The 17,597-nt window shown below is 41.4% G+C and overlaps 1 protein-coding gene across 17 annotated transcripts in view; it reads right to left on the bottom strand.

Moving 5' to 3' along the window:
* BRSK2 (BR serine/threonine kinase 2) overlaps positions 1-17,350 on the bottom strand; it is a 426,862-nt gene extending 409,512 nt beyond the window's left edge. For 3 of the 17 annotated variants that reach the window (XM_048853888.2, XM_048853891.2, XM_048853889.2), the window contains exons 1-2: positions 16,886-17,346; positions 16,614-16,706 (exon numbers count right to left, since the gene is read on the bottom strand). In XM_048853888.2, the coding sequence (XP_048709845.1) occupies positions 16,614-16,706; positions 16,886-16,979 (187 nt within the window). In that variant the 5' untranslated portion in view covers positions 16,980-17,346. Of the gene's footprint in view, positions 1-16,613; positions 16,707-16,850 lie in introns of all 17 variants that reach the window. The other 14 variants (XM_048853899.2, XM_048853900.2, XM_075129316.1 and 11 more) reach the window with 11 other exon arrangements.
* Positions 17,351-17,597: the final 247 nt, after the last annotated feature.

Below are 17,597 nucleotides of genomic sequence, written 5' to 3'. Positions count from 1 at the left end.
TAAGGCTCTGAGCCTTTGAAACATAGAGGGCAAAAGTCTGCTTTTGTTTATATAATTTCCATACCTGAGTAATTCCATTGACTTCAATGGGGCTACTTCCAATTTACACCAATGCAACTGAGAGCAAAAACAGGCCCCATTGGCCTTTGCCTTCTCTAATCATTGATCATTTACATGTTTTAGATCATTGCACTCCTCTAACTTTCCCATTTCCGATTACTTTCTTTCCATACCCCTATGTTAATGTTCAAGGCACAGATTAAAGGGATACTGCCAGTTCAAATATCATGGACCAGATTCTGGCCCCAGCAATAGGCCCTGTGTGCCACTCTGGAAGTACAAATGGGCTATACAGGTGCCCTAACTAAACAGTTGAAGACTTCCCTTGTCTTGGAGGCATCCTTGGCTTGGAGGCTTATGTAAAGCTGGCATAAGAGGTATCAGGGATATGCCCAGCGGAGGTGGTGTGGCTGGAGCACTGTTTCGCTCTGGTGAACCTCAGCTGGCATAAATGCCCCTTGAGAGGAAAATCCTGGGGCTTTTCAAACTTATGCTGGGGGCTGCAAAGTATATATCACCTTCCACATCTGGATCCTGCACTGAATACAACTCAGACACATCAGAGGATCAGGCTACATATGTTGCCTTTCTCCAAAAATATATATATATAATTTACACCTATTTTGCTAATAACATCTTAGATGATTAAAAGTTTAAAGAATTTTTAAAATCTAATTTACTTGTCATTCTTAGTTCTCTTTGCCTACCTTTCCTATTAGTCTCGTCATGGACAATGAAAATCAATGCAGCCACTTTCACTTTTGTTTAGAGTCAATTTCTCTTTCAGGCTCATGATGGGTTTCAAACACTGCAGGTGGAAGTTTATTTGTTGTTTTAAAACAACTGTTTTAATCAGAACTGTTTTTTCCAAAAAAAACCCTTTGGAAATCATTATTTCTATTGGTCTTGGGTTTTATAAAAGCTTGTTAGAAAATTTCAATTTTGGTCCATATTTAAGTTGCTCGTGTCTCTTTAAATATATTATATCTGTAGCTACTGTTTCATTTTGACATTTATTATAATTATACAAAACAAAGGGAATTGGTCAAGTTCATTCCTGGTGTTGCTGCAAAGATTTCAGTGTAAATACACCACGGATGAATTTTGCTCATCATCCCACAAACAGAACTAAACTACTGCAGTGTTCTATTTCCTCCCGAGTCATTTCTGAGCTCCCATTTTTGCTTCTCTATGGAAAGAGTCATCATAAGGCTAGCTCATCACTTAATCCCTCAAAATAGGCCTTAAGTAATATCTAGGCTTTGTGCTGGCAAAGGAGTGAATTTCACCCCTAGGGCGCTGATGGGAAGGAAGGGCCACCAGCCCGCTTCTCCCATTATCAGAAATACTGCTCCAACCATCAAGCTGTTGTATAACCACCATTAACATCTGCAATATAGACTTTTGAGGTCACCCCTTATAAAAATTCTTGGATATTTCAATTTTCTCAAGTTCATCATCAGCCCCTTCAGAAATGCCTGCATCCCTAACAATTCAGACAGCCTTTAAAAATAACCCACCAGCCTCTCCACCCACCTCACTCCCACCCAAACCCTTCACCAGTGACATTTCTGGAAGCCGAAGCTCGCTGAAACAGAATTTGGTGTAAGTATCGGCTCTGCCCAAGAAGCCTGGCACTATTATAAAGTGGCTGCTTTTATTAACCTGGATTCACCTTTATTCTGATGGCAGTAAGTAGCTATTTAAAAATTCCAAGGCCATTTCAGAGTTTCTCAACAGCCAGTCAGAATCTCCAAACAGCATTCTCAAAACCAGAGGGCTTTTGCCTATAGGAAAATGAAGCTTCTGCATTTTAACACTGCAGTATAATTCTATCCGCTTTATAGGACCATAAATAAAACTGACCAAATTATAAATCCTTCATAAGTGGAACACACAGCGTCATATAAACATAGTTTACTCAGTGATATTTTGTTTTAGAGATCAGGGACAAATACTCCTAACGAAAGAAATGATGGAAATCAATGGGACCAGGAACTGTCAAACCAGGAACATCAAAGTAATTTCTCTTGTTTATGTAATGGGCTAACATAACTTCAGCTTTAAATTGCATCTGTAGAGATTTCTGCATTTGTGCTGTTAAAATTATCATCACCAAAATGAGAGGCTGTGGAATGAGCAGGGAAAAGGGCAGGGAGAAAGCAAGTTCACCTGGAAAAGAAGAAATAGTCTAGATCCTCAGAAGGTGTAAACCAATGAAGCTACATTTATTAACACTAGCCGAGAGACTGGACCATTGGATCAAAAAAGCAAGGCTAACCCATAAACTACAATAATACTTATTACATTTCCATAGTGCTTTGTATGTTCAAATCACTATACTAATTAATCCCCACAATGTCACTGAAGTAGGTGGGTAAGTATTATCAATCATAGGCATAGTTTGGGGAGCAGGGAGGTGTTGCCCCCCACCCCAAACGGCAAGCCTCGGTCAGGCATGGAATTTGTCCCCTCTCTGCACTGCCCCATTGGCCTGACTGGAGCTGCCCCCACCAAATATAGAAGTCAAACTACACTTATGATTATCATCTCAATTTGACAGCTGGGGAAACCAAGAGAGAAAGATGAAATAACTTGCCCAAGGCCACAGTAAGTCAGTAGCAGAGCCACGGGTTAGAACTTTGAAACCTTCTAACTCCCAGTCATGTGTTGGTTCTGCCAGACTACACTGCCTGCCAGCTGTGGGCCAAGAGAGCAGGAGAATCTGCCTGTACCAATGCCACTGCTGCCCTCCCCCCAATAGTTACCTAAAATAAAATAAAATCCTGTGTGTGTAGTGTCATAGGACAATTGCAATTGCCCTCCAATATCTCTTAACTCAACGGGAGTTTGAGAGCACAGAGTTTGCTACCACTGGGGGATTTGAACCAATGGTGGAAGGAGTAGTAAAACCATGGCTCAGGTGACCACTGGCACTCTTGCCACAGTATCACCTAGGCATGCTCTGCACAAAGTTAGTTGGTATAGTCGTGAGAACAGCAATGCCCTATCCACTCTAATGCTCCCACTGTTGCTACCACTCAAGAAGCTGCAACGTTGCTTGATCAACAGCAGGCAATTTCACACAACAATGTCTAGCGCAGACTTGTCAGGAGGCTTCACTGTAGAGGAAGTGCGATAGCCTATTGTAACAGCAATTCTGTTATAGTATTACTTGCTACGTCTGCTCTTCTTTATTGGACTCGTTGAGCATAGACTTTAAGTGCATGCATGAGCTTTGGGGACATGGAGGGACATCAACCTCTCAATAATTTGTAAAAAGCTCTGACCATGTTTTCAATCTAAACAGAACAACTCGACAATATCAGTTTACTCTTTGCTCTTAATTCGTTCGATTCTTCACTGCAGAGGAAACAAGATGCAAATCTGGGCTTCTCTTAACTAGAACATGGCCAGCAGTCTGTGTCTGATATCACCAAGAAATGCGTTTATGGCCCAAATTCTCCTCTCATAAATTGTTCTAAGCCCCTTTCAGTTACTAGGGCTGTACCGGTGTAACTGAGAAGAGAATTTGGCCGACCTAGTCAATCAGTGACAAAGATCGAATTGCACCAATACAAGGAGTGAAATAAGCTATAGAAACCAGAAACCCTGGGCCAGATCTCCCACTGGTATAAATCAGCACTGATTTCAAAGGCACTTCCTTAATTTACAACAGCCGAGGATCTAGCCCAATTTTTTTTTTTTTTTAATATTTGGATTTAAACTATGCTTTGAAAAGTAAATGAGAGGAATCCTGTTTACAGCTGCTGTACACTGCAGAGCATAAGGATTCCCAAAAGCTATGTAACTCATGGCTATGCCTTTCCAGCAAAACAAATGCCTGTGTTTAACTGAGCTGCGATGCTTGTGTCATTGCCAAGTCTGAATATAATGCTCAGCTTTGTCTTTAGTGACCATTATTACACAGACATGCATAGAGAACACACAACAGAGATCTCAATCTTCTTTCATGGCCTTGTGCAGGAAAGGCCCACTGAAGATAATGCCACTGTACCCAAATGTAGGCATAGTGAAAGCACAGAAAGAGCTGCCTGCCTTCCTTCCTACTCTCCCCCATGACTGAGACTCGGGGCTTGTCTACACAATGCATTAGTCCACATTAGAGAAGTGTAAATTCTAGTGGGCACTAACATGTTGCTCACGAACTGGCCTGTGTGGACCCTGCTGGTGTGCACAAGAAGTTCACTAGTGTGCATTAATGTCATCCTGCTACACTCAGGCCAGGTAGTGCACAAGACACTAGTAAACACTAGAATTTACACCAGACTAATGCGGACTAGTGCATCATGTAAATCAGCCCTCAGTTTGCAAATTTACAGGGCTAGATCCTGGCCTCCATTCCACCTGCTTTGTACTTCTCTGGCAGCACAAAGAGGAAGAAATCCAGCTTAGCTGGTTGGTTGGAGAATCCCCAATCATTTGGCTTTATACCCACTCTTTCTTCCTAGATCTGCCATATGGGGCATGACCAGGGTATGAGGGATTTCCTAAAAAGACTTGCTGCAATAGTCCCCATTTGCCAGAACAGCTCCTTATGCTTTATTAATGATTTGTATTATTGCAGAACGAAGAGGTCTCCACTGAGATCAGGGCCTCACTATGTTAGGCACTGTACATACACACAGAAAGAGACAGTCCTCATCTGAAGAGTTTATAATCTAAATAGACAAGACAGACAAAGGGTGAGGAAGGAAACAAAGACACAGAGAGGTGAAGTGACTTGCCCAAGGTCACACAATAGTGTAGTATTTGAGCTGGAAATAGAACCCAAGATTCCCCTGACTATCTGTCCTCTATTTCTCTAATCTCTCTCTGACTGGATCCTTGCTCTCTGCAAGTTTCTACCTGCCCTGGTAGAGATGATTGCATCGGTGATTGCATGGGGGTTAGATATGACGCACTCTATATGATTTTATAAAAATATGCTAATGAGTGTGAATATAAGGTAACTGGAATATGCTTCATGCAAAAGGTCTCTTGTAAAATCATTACAAAGCTTATAATCTACTGAGTGTGGTCGTCCTATTTGTATAAATGTATCACTCTTGTATCTGAAACTAGAAATATGAAATATAACTCTGAGGGCCTACTGTAATTATGCAAAGTGTGGGCCATTAATGGTGGTTTGGAATCTTGATGGCTCGCATCAACCAGGACAACGGACTGTGGATGGCTCTGTTTGCAGGCAGGCCTCCCTGTGAGTCAGGCTGGGAGGAATGAAGGCTTGGGGTCTTACAGTGACATGTGATCATGTCACCTGAACTGGAATCCATCTTTAACCTGGTGCTTTTCCACTGAGAAGGAGAGGTGGGAATCCAGAGGGACAAAGGATTCCCACCTTATGCAAAAGATATATAAGTAGGTGGAACAGAACAAGGGAGGGCAGCCATCATAAGAAATCTCCTAGCTACCACCTGAGCTGGAACAAGGGCTGTACCAGGGAAAAGGATTGTGCACAGACTAGAATCATGGGCAGTCTGTGAAAGGAACTTATTGAAACATCTCTAAGGGTGAGATTATATCTGTATTCAGTTTTTATTACTGTACTAGACTTAGACTTGCAGGTTTTATTTTATTTTGATTGGTAATTCACTTTGTTCTGTCTGTTACTACTTGGACCCACTTAAATCCTACTTTCTGTATTTAATAAAATCACTTTTTACTTATTAATTAACCCAGAGTATGTATTAATACTTGGGGAGGAAAATAGCTGTGCATATCTCTCTATCAGTGTTATAGAGGGCAAACAATTTATGAGTTTACCCAAGCTTACACAGGGTAAAACAGATTTATTTAGGGTTTGGACCCCATTGGGAGTTGGGCATCTGAGTGTTAAAGACAGGCACACTTCTGTAAGCTGCTTTCAGGTAAGCCTACTGCTGTTAGGGGACGTGGTTCAGACCTGGGTCTGGTTTTGCAGCAGGCTAGCGGGTCTGGCTCAAACCAGGCAGGGCACTGAAGTCCTAAGGTGACTGGGCAAGAAAGCAGGAGCAGAAATAGTCTTGGCACATCAGGTGGCAGCTCCAGGGGGTTTCTGTGATCCAACCCATCACACCTTGTTCTCTGCAAGTTTCTACCTGCCCTGGTAGAGATGATTCCATTGGTGATTGCATGGGGGTTAGATGATGAAAGTTGCACCTGAAACCATAATGTCTTCTGAAGATTCTAGAAAGGTCTTTCTTCTTTAGGTCTTCATTAGCTTTGCTGTGTGAAGCAGCAACGATGGAAAAGCCAAACATGGTTCCTCTCCCTGCTCCATTCCCTCAGGAGTACATAGATTTGAGAGCAACGAACCTCACAACTTTCCAGTTCAACTATCCCAGGGGTGAAAAACGTCAGTACAGCAACGGCAGGAGGAAAAAGAGGGACCAGTTCGGTTCCCAGTGAAGTTAGTGGCAAAACATCCCAAATTTAATGAGAGCAGAATTAGGCCTTCAGTGAGGACCAAGTACTCAGGACCCCATGGCTTAAAAGGGACAAATGAATTTCAGGTAAAAATGTTGGAAGAGATGAAGAAAACTAGGCTGGTAAACTCATAGGGCCAAATGTATCCTTCAGTGGAGTTACCCCAGGGATAAGCTGGCCCAAGGATATTGAGAGAAGACCCTGTGGGTGAAATTCACCTGGTGCAAATGGCCAGCACAGTGCCTATGAGCAATGTACGCCCTAACTAGAAGGTTTAAGCAGGCCACAGGCGCTGTGCTGGCTTCTTGCACAGGAGTCAATTTCACACCATTAAAAAGCCTGGAAACTGAAGTCATCTTTTTCTTGCTGCTTATACTTTTTTACTATTATTATTTGATTTAACTGCAATACACTGCTCTTCATAAGTGCAGTCATCTGCCAATTTCACCTTGCAACTTCAAAACATCCCAACCTATTAAAGGAAGCTTTGTTTGGACCAAGCAACAAAATATGTTTCCCCAGGTTATCTCAAACATAACTAAGCGGCCCTATGTTTTGGTGCTAACAGGCAGAGCTGGTATGTGGGAGCCCCAAATTCGGAAGCGACCTTGAGACTCTTCCCGCTGGAGAAGCTCTGACTGACACTGGTGGTGATACCATCAGACTTGGCAAGGACATAGGAAAGTAAGAAAGCGATGCCCATGCGATTTTCTCTGAATCTCTCTTCCCTGATTGTCTTTTTGTGGGGCATCATCAACACTGCACCTGGCTAGAAATACATCTATATTGCTGCCCAAACATTGAATGGGGGAGAGGAATTGGATGAACGAAGAGAAGGAGCTGCAGAATCATATCTAGAGTTACCCCTGGGTCAAAATTAGGGCCCACCACAGAACAATCACATCACTCTCCAGTCAAAGCATCTGAGTCCATCTCCTGGCGGATTAGGATTTACAGTGCGATCAGTAGGTTTCTCAGTGCCTCTCAAAAGTAAGACATTTGTGGACCAATCCTGCTCACTCCCCACCCCCTGAGGCCAGCTCCTCCATAATTTGTACTTTTAATGTCATGTTGACTGGAGGACTGAGCTTATGGCCTGTGGGACCCCATGCAACCACACAGGAATGACTCTGTGGAAACAATGCCTGTTAATACGTTTGTAAAACATTACTGAAAACGCACAACCACACAGATATTTTTTGTCTCCCCAGAAAGCTTGGACTGGAAAACAGTAGTGAAACAAATCACAGGAGCCTCAGGAAAAAGAGAGCACGTTGTTGATAAATTGTACAAGCAGCTAGAAAAGCACTTACTAAATGGATGCCTGAAAATTGTTTCCCACCAACCTCTGAAAAGTGAAGGGGGGGGAAAAAAAGGCAAACACTTCACTTCAAACACAACCACACCTATAATCCCAATATTTAGTTTTGGATTAGATAACAAAATAAAAAACCACACACATACACAGCGCCACCTTATTCAGACGCTGTTTTGCCATCAACTCAACCACAATCTCTAACCGTTACAAATCTTGGAGTACAAGATGGGTCACAGCAAAAATCCCCTCCCAGTTAATCATGAGACTGCAAACTATCAGATTCCTTCATTATCAAACCAGCGATTAACGAGGCAACAGATTCCTCTCTCTAGTTTCTTATCTAACATTCACCCACAGGTAATTATACTGGGGAATAATCCATAAAAACTTAAAATAAGAATTTAAAGGTGAAATACGAAGTAGTTGAGGCTTTTTTCTAGACCCATACAAAAATCTTTATTTAAAGATGCCATATCTGTAACGGTATGAGACAGATCCTAAGCTAAGGAATGCCCGCTGCACCTTCGGGTAGGCATGTATGTGAAAAGGTGGCTTGAAGGCACCTTTGTGTTTCCCCAATCTTGAGTTCAGACGCAGGACTAGTCCTAAATCAGAGCAGTCTCGGGGCTACTCTAATGGCCCAGAAGCTTTTGTGGCAACTGGGGGTCAGTCAGGTGTAAGGGGTGCACCAGCTATATGCCCTTTTCCTAAACTGTGCTTTTATACATTGATAGCTGGAGGTGACCCTTTACAAGCTACTGTGCTGACTCTACACCACCTGAACATCTCCCTACAGTAAGAGAAGCATCCAGTGGCTGGCCTGGCTGACTTTAGGGATGCTTTCTGCCAGAGAACCACAAAACTCCCCATTCTACATAAGAATCATGCCCTGCGCTTAGCTTAGCTTTTAAATATAAACACATGGCCATTTTTATTTCCTCCTCCACTCACTATCCTAAGTTTACCCTTCAAAAACCAATGACCTCATCAGAACCTGAACGGAATATATTCTTTTGCTGGTTGCTTTGTTTATAGGCTTCGTGATATTATCAGCTGTCACAGAAAAAAAGTGAGAATCCTGAATATGGTGCATATGTGAAGAGGGAATGGATTTTCAAATTTATTGTTTTAAAAAATTAAATTATGTTGTAAGTTATTTCAGACAGAGATTGCATCTGCCTATGAATTTGTACAGTACCGAGCTCAAAGGGGCCTCTGGGTGCTACAGTAACACAAATAGCACTAAATAATAATACGTAAGAATATTTGGAAATAACTCTGTATATACAGTGTGCTCTGTTACAGTGTAATTTGTCCCTATGCAGATGGCCAGCACAAGTCCTATGCTCAAGTTAATATTCACTTAAACCCAATTTTGAGGAATTAAGTAGGACTTTGGTGGTTGCATAGGTCTTGTGCTAGACTTCTACACAGGGGTGAATTTCACCCGTAGTGATTTGGGTATGTAAACAGATTTAAAATAAAAACAAATAAAAGTTTTGCAGCTCATCGTTATGTAAAAGTCATATATACTGTTCATGATACATGCCAACGGAGCTGTGTGAATAATATAAAAAAGTTCTGTGAATATTCACTTGAATTTGTAAGTGAATTTGATTTGATCACATTTGTGACCCTTTTGTATTTGTTTTCTGCAAACATTGGATCATTTGAGTCATAATGGCACAAATCATTATGGGAAACAACTCTTGAAGCTGTGTTCAGGAAACCAAATTTTATGTTTGCACATGCAAATATTCATGCTGGAAATGCTCGCACCAGGGAGCAGAATCCAACCAGGGAACAGAACAGTACTCTGTAACGTATCCGACAGATTGCATCCAACTCCAAGAGCACAACTCAGTTCTTTGATTATTGATTAAGCAGGCTCAATCCATTTAGGGGGGAAAAATCAAAATAAACATTTGTCAAATAAACTGAAATGACAAATTACTTTGAGGAAATCACAATCTGCTCATGGACATTCCAGAAGAAGGCAGGCTACATTTATTGAACAAATTATTTGTGATGAATTATTTGCTTCACTCTACAAATCTTGTGATAGAAGAGTGTTATCTCATGTATGAGAACTGAAAAGCTGAGCTATTCTGGCACTTTCCCACAAACAAAATGAACAGTTTTATCATTTAAGACCGTTAACGCCCTTGCATTGTTTGTAACAAAAAAACATGCTCCTGATGGTTGTTCCATTATGAAGTTTCTTAGAGAAGGAAAAAGTTTGACCCTTACCTATTATAATGGGCTTAATTCCTGTTCCTATTGAAGTTAACTGAAGGCATATCTTGTATTGATTGACTTCAGTGGGAGCAGGAGCAATACCTATTCCTATAAACCGACTATGCATTCAAAGAGCAGCACACAATGAAACTCCCCAAAATTAATGTCTACAAATTCGCCCCTGTAATATCAACCATGTATGCCCCTGCCTTGAGTCCACCTCCGCTCAAATCATCATCCATGTTTCCATCTCTTCTCATTCTGACTACTGGAAGCAAGTCCCAGCTTTGCTGTAGCATGTGCAGAATCTGCTGCCCACAGTCTCAAACATACGAAGATAAAACCCTCAACAGTCAAACAGCTACATTCGTTCCCCGTGCATTTCAGGATTCGATTCAGACTTAGCTTCCTCATTTTTAAAACTCTTGCCCAAACCTCTGTCTCTCTTCATTCCCTTCCTCAGTCCCTCCGTTCGCCAAATAACTTACTCTCTACCCCTTTATGTAATCTCGGTACTTCAATGCAAGAGCTTTCTTTTCAGCTTTGTTCCTCTGGAGTGGCCACACTGCATCCTCCTCATTCGGTACCAAATCCAGCTCCCATTAAAAGTCAGTGAAAATAATTCATTTGATTCCAACAGGAGCTGGATCAGGTTCCCCATACCCTGTCAAATTTCATGTGAAAACCATTTTTTCTCCTTTGTCCATGCCACTTCATTTCTCTCTGCTCTTTTTATGTTATTGATTATTAATTATTATTATTTCAAACAGTGCATCCATCTATTATTTAATTCTGTAAAGCATCCAGCATTACAGTTTGCATGAAAGATTCCGTATGAAATCGACGTATGCTATACTGTAAAGTGCTTCAGGATGTTGGGGAATTCAGAACGTTCTCTGGCTGGCGAGGACATCATAATATACAAAAGCATTTGTACGGACACACTTAAAATACTACGCTGGTTCTTCCAATGGAGCTGCAAGTTGTCTGTAGATCTGAAATAATTTCCCTCCAGAGATAAATTCTACTGAGAAATGTTTTTAATTTCTCCAACCTCCCTCATCATTCTCATGTATGGTCTTTGCCACTGTAGTGACACTAAATGGAGGAAGCTGTTTGAGCAGCATGAAAATGGTATTTGTGGAACTGCCATTTCTGCAGCACCTGGTGATGTCTGAGATTTGGATATAAAAATAGTCATATGATCCCACTCGTTTGACAGAGTATCTGAATTTTAACAACTCTTGGGCAAAAGGCTAGTTGTCGCTTTAAAAATCCACTAAGAGCCTGCTCTATTCCCACTGAATTCAATGGCAGTTATGCCACGAATTTTGTTGGAAATAAGATTGGGTCATAAGGCCTTGATTCGGCAATGTGCTTTGTGCACTCAGACCCCTATGCCCGTGCAGAGCATATAGGAGTCCATTTGCATGTAGCACATTGCAGGATCAGGACCTACATTAGATCTCTTCTACCTATCATTTACACTAAATTTGGCAAAGAGGTGTTTGCTAGAATAGTTTTAACACAAAACTTTCAAAAGGCCTGTTTTTCAGAGCTACTTAACATGGTAGCACTCATTTCAATTGGAGATGTAGAGCCTCAGCATCTCTGAAAATCAGACTGGAGGTACCTCACATTGGGCATCCGAAGACCAAGTCACTGAAAATCAATGGCAGCTTTGTGAAAATTCTGCCCTTATTGTATAACAACCTCCTTTCAAACCTTATTTAACATTGGGGGTCCAGACATATATCATTGATTCTGATGTCAACATATCTTAGCAACATTTCACATAAAACTTGTGCTTGTAAAACCTCCACTGCCTGAGACACTGTTTCCAATATTATATTTCCAATTGTGTGATTACTAATTAGCTCATCTCTTAAGTGAAAGATGTCCTAACAGGTTATCACTGAAAGGTATGCAGATTCAGAAAAGACTCGTTGCTATCAAGATAGCCTCTCTAATTAAAAACCAAGTAACAAATGTGTTTAAAAATATAAATGGAACTTGCATGTATTTGGGGAAAACAGGTCTGAATGGAAACTTCAAATGATTTACATCTCTCTGGCCAGATCCTCAGCTGGTGTAAGTCAGAGTCACCAAATTCAATGGAGCTGTGCCAGTTTAAACCATCTGTGGGTCTGACCCCTACAGTCTACAAAACTATTCATGAAAGTATAGATAACACTGATGATACATACTTCTATAAAATCAGAAGGAGCAGCAGGATCATGATTCTACAGCTATACAGCTCAATATCATACCAGTATATGATTGATTATTGGCTGGTATATGTACTGCATTATATGCACAAAGTATTGTACTTTATATACAACAGAGTATATAAAGAGTGCACCCTCTCAATATGGAAGGCTCATCATGCAAGCTCTCCAAATGCAGAACTGCCATTGGCTTCAATTGGAATTCTGTGTATGGAATGCCTGCAGAATTAGGCCCAAATATCAGAGAAGTTGTGTGAGTGAAACCAAATGGATTTGCAATGTTATGCTCTTTGCTTTCAAAGAAACTTGATCAAAGACTAAATTCCCAGCACAGGAAAGTGTTGCTTTTCTTGCAGAGAAAGGAGCATTTCAGAAATTTTAACGGTGCTGTCATTTGGTGCCAGGGCAAACAAACAAAAATAGTACTGAAGTGTATAAATTGGCCTTTAAATTAAAATGCAGAAAGATCCACTGAAATGCTGAAGCACTTAGCAAGGAATACTTCAATTCCACATCTCTGCCTTCACTAATAAAAATTCACTATAGTCAATCTGAATTATTGTAGAGGATTTCAAGGGGAAAACAGAGGTTAACAAGGGCAAAAGAAAACTCACAAACAAAATATATTCCTGGAATTAAAAAAAAACAAAAAACCAACAGGAACACATGAAAAGTTGATTTCACACAGAATTAGTGGCAAATGGTGAGCAGCCTCTGTTTAATCTGAATAATAAACTTGAATCTCTTCTTAGAATTCACATCGGAACTGTTTTCTAAGCATAATATCTCCTGGTGTGTTACTGTAACACAAAGAACATCCTTTTTGCTCATTACTGTTAATTACAGTGAAAAACTACAATAATTAACTGCAGTACAGTGTAATTCAATGACATTTACATTAACCAACCCCTTCACAGACACCTTTATATATCCTTTATTATCATCTTTTACAATGACGTTTCCTTATAATAAAATGTTATGAGGGTGGTAATTAAATTATTACACTGCTTCTTATATTCCTGTTCTCTCCTAATACAGATTCCATGAGTTACTAGACCAGTTGCCGGAAACAATGACAGAGATACTTTGAATTGAGTCTAATACAACAACAAAAGGGCAATTGTCTTACTACGGCACTCCAAATTATTCACATGTAGAATTTTTGTGCTGAATTATTAAAAATTTCTTTTCTTAGCTGTTGTCCCACTCCCAGTATTATTGGAGTGCAAACATTTTTCAGCATTGCGCTGTACCTTCCTTTCCTGCTTTCCAAACTAACTGGCCTTAATCCTCTCTTTGTGACATCAGTCATTCTCAGCGAGCCTGATGTCCCAGCACTGTAGATTCCTCAGGGCAGGCTTTGCCTATCCTTTAAAGCAAAATCAGCACGGTCTTTAGCCAGCATTTTGAACTGGATCTGAACACACTTCTCCGTGTCAGTTTTGCCAACTCCCTCCCCATTACTAGATGTCACCAGCTTCCACTGACATCACAGGCACAGTATCTGGGCCTCTTTGCAGGAACCAGCAAGCTCTTGTTGTAAACATTTCTCTTTTGCAGATATTGAGAAGGAAATCTGCTATAGCTACACAGAGGCTGAAACATGCCATTTGGAGTTCAACTGAACATGAAAGCTCCCCTTTCATAGCATCCTTTGTAAGTTTGCCATGAACTGTGGCAGATTCTGTACTTGACACCCTCCCTTATTCCTCTTCCTTTGATCTTAAAAATTATCCAATCTGAGTGCAGGGTAGGTGAGAGCTACTAAGAGGTTTGTATAATATTTAATACAAATGGGAAAGAAGCAAGAGCCACAAATCTGAAATAACTTTAGAGTGAAGGATTCTTTCACTTAAAAGAAAAATGAGTGATGTGAAGATCAATGAAGAAGGTAAAGGACTTGGTCTAATAGGACTGTATGTTTTCCTTCTGCTTGTAAGAATGTTTTCCCAGATTTTCTTTCAAAAGGCCCCTACAAAAACAAAACAAAACACACATACACACACACACACCACGCAACCAAACAAGCCTTTACTTCCTAACCTTCCAAGCCTTAAACTCTTCAGATGAGCTAAAGAAATTCTCACAGCCTGATTCACCACTGTGTTACTCCATCAAATTCAATGGAGTTACACTAGCAAATCGCAGTGGTCAATCAGGTCCTCACACTGCACTGTTGTAATCTCACAAAAATACTGCAGGTTCCCCATCCACCCTCCAAGTTAGCAGGGTGAGGGCTACATGCACACCTGCAATTCTGCACATTCCTGAATCTGATTAGCACAGAAAATGCAGAAAACCAGAAAGCATCTTTCCCGTATTTAACTAGGTACATTTAACACAAATTCAAATTTCACCTCCATACATTATCTATATCAAGGGCAGATAAGGTAAGGAAGAGAAAGGCTGGCATCAGCTACTTTTAAGCTTTATCCCTCCATCTTCCCTGAAACAGTGCATATAATGTGTTTGCTGTTTGCACATACATGCATGCACAAAGCAGAGACCTCTATAGATTTGCTATAGTGTAAAACTGTAAAAGGCAACTTTCCTGCTAGTCCAGTTGGTCAAATAACTGCAGAGCCCAAAAGCAACAACCCTGAAAACACACTCTCTCCCCTCCTACCCTGCTGCCTGCCTGTCTCTCTCTCTCTCTTTCTCCCTCTCGCTAATCACTTATGAGGAAGATAGGAAGATTATCAAGGGGGAAAAAATTAACCAAAGCTGCAGATAACCCTTTAGGACCATAGTATCAGGTTACGGGATTTGGAGCATAAAAGTTAATGTGCAGGAATCTCAGATGCAATTTTATATCTATATATTGGGGGGGGGGGGGTGAGGGTTGTCGAGAAGATGAGGAAGAAAGAAATGGTGATGAAGATAGAAAATGAATGTGTATATCTAGGGCTGGTTTTATGATCAGTTAGAGTGCCCAGCAAGAGATTAACTATGGAAACAGGATACGGATTTATCATCACCAAGACACTGCAATTTTTTGGTGGGGTATTTTTATCCTTATCATCAACACCAGGATGGATTTTATGGAAACTACATCTGGAGAGATACGGGTTCACTCAGTAATATGAAGAATAAAGCTGGTGACCAAAAAAAAAAAAAAAAAAAAAAGATAGATACCTTCAGCAGTTGTAGTATTTTAAAGATTTAGGGGGGGAAATAAAATAAAAGTCACTTTCATTTCAAGACTATATGATGCTCACATCCCATCCATATATTCCAATGGTTGCCATGGGGTTTGTGGAGAAGAGAAGAACGAATGAGGAGGGGGGGTCGTAATCAATCATCTCAGAAGAGCATTTCTCCTTACAGAGAAAGATCTGGATTTTGACTGTGTCCCTAAGAAAATTGCAGACTGCAGAGCTGCTGCCATGCAGGGCAGCGAGAAAGCAGGCAGAGCAGAGGCAGCAGCTGGGGATGGAAACGCCTATTAAATCCTTTAGACAACAGATGGGCAAAGCTTGGCTGGGTTTTTAAAAAACACAATGCATCATGTTTTATTGTCCCACCATAATGAACAACACTTAACACCCACAAGCCCAAAGAAGCCCCCTATGGCTGATTTCACCAACCCTCCCTTCTAAATTATAACCTGGAGACTCAATCCACTTTTGGGGGTCCCCCAACCAAATCAATTTGCCAGATCCCATTGCTCATTGCACCTGTTACTAAAAAAAGAACATAAAAATGGGAAAGGCTTTGGGGATTTTTTTTTAACCGCTCTTCCTTCCAATTACTGCTCCCCTGCCCTTGAAGTAAATATAACATCCAGGCAGGCAACCAGCAAGTCCAAATTTTGAATGCATTTAGGAGATCTAATTATGCCAGTAGGGCACAAGCACCTGCTCTCTGCTAATTCTCTCACTAGGTTTCCTCTTAATATTTCTTACCATTGTTCCTTTCAGGAAAATCTGATGGGGGCCAGTTTCACAAACAGGGGCTTTTGGAAAATAAATAAATAAATAAATAAAAACCTCAAACTGCTAGAGTGAATTCTGCTGCTGACCACTTTTTTATTTTTAAATTCAAACTATGCCACACAAAAACATACCAGACAACACCATCCATTCATATTTTCCAAATAACCACAGCAGCCAGTGCCATAGACTGTACTGTGCATATTCTCTCCCACCAACTGCACCTTAAGGACTACACCCTTTTCAATCATGATGTCATGAAATACTGCTGGTGACTCCCCCGCCTCCCCACCCGGTCCTTCTCCTCCTCCTCCCCAGCATACACAGTGCACCTCTCATTTCAATTTAATTTGATTAAAAAGAAAAGAAAGCAAAGTGGGGCAGTGAAGTAACGGACACGAAATTTACCAGCAGCAGGGCATCCCCCGTTTTCCTCTGCATGCACTTTGACGGTCACCAGAACAACACCCGCTAGCAGGAGTGATGCACACAAGGCAACCTCTGCTTTTAAAAACAAAAAACAAAAAACAAAAAAACAGGAAATAAATAAACAAAGGCAAAAATCCATTAGAAATAGTCTCTCCACTGCAGCAAAGGGAAAACCCAGACCCGCGCATCTCCCATCCCCATCAGCTGCTACCGCACCTTAGCCCTAGTGCGGCTGCTGCAAAGGAACCAACCTGTCTGTCCTTTGCCCAAGGTTTTCTCCAGGCGATAGGGTCCAACATATTGTGCATGTTGAGCTCCGCTGCCTTCTTTCCCCGTTGATGTCATTTCTACCCGGCTCTATAATTCTGCGATGTGTGTGTGGCGGGGAGCTGGGATTTCTCTCTCTGCAGCTCTTTAAATTCCCACTTTGCAGCGGTGTGAGCAAAGCACCCTTTCTCCCTCTCTCTTTGCTGCTTTAGTCCCCTTGGCTGCCTCTTTTCTCTTCCTCCTTGTTCCTTTCCTGCTTTCCGTCCGTCTGGCGGCGTGGGATGCTGAGGTTCCAGAGCAGCTATTAGCGGTGTTCAAAGCGGGGGGATCTAGGATCCAAGCCCAGGGAGCATGGTGCTGGTGATCGGAGCTCTGCACGCCTTGTTCTCACTAGGAGCTGTTCCAGGGACAGCTCGAGCCAGAGCAGCGGAAGAGCTGGGGCCCAGAGCTCTGAGTGACATTACAGGCAGCCAATCTCCAGCACCAACTCAGTTCCCCTCTCCTCCTCCTCCTCCCACTACCTTTCCTTTTCCATCAGTATCAGCAGCAGTTGCTGCCCCTCTCTGATACAGAGCATCCTAATCAATGGCCACATCAATAAACCTATGGCGAGCAGTCTATTGGTAAGGGAAATAAATACAGATAAAGAGGGAGAAAGTTATTTTAAAAGTCATATGCACACACATATAGGTTTCC

This window comes from Caretta caretta, chromosome 6 (genome assembly GCF_965140235.1).
Source record: "Caretta caretta isolate rCarCar2 chromosome 6, rCarCar1.hap1, whole genome shotgun sequence".
NCBI classification, from domain to species: Eukaryota; Metazoa; Chordata; order Testudines; family Cheloniidae; genus Caretta; species Caretta caretta.
Note: the sequence above shows the minus strand (reverse complement) of the source record. Positions and strands in the feature narration are given on the sequence as shown.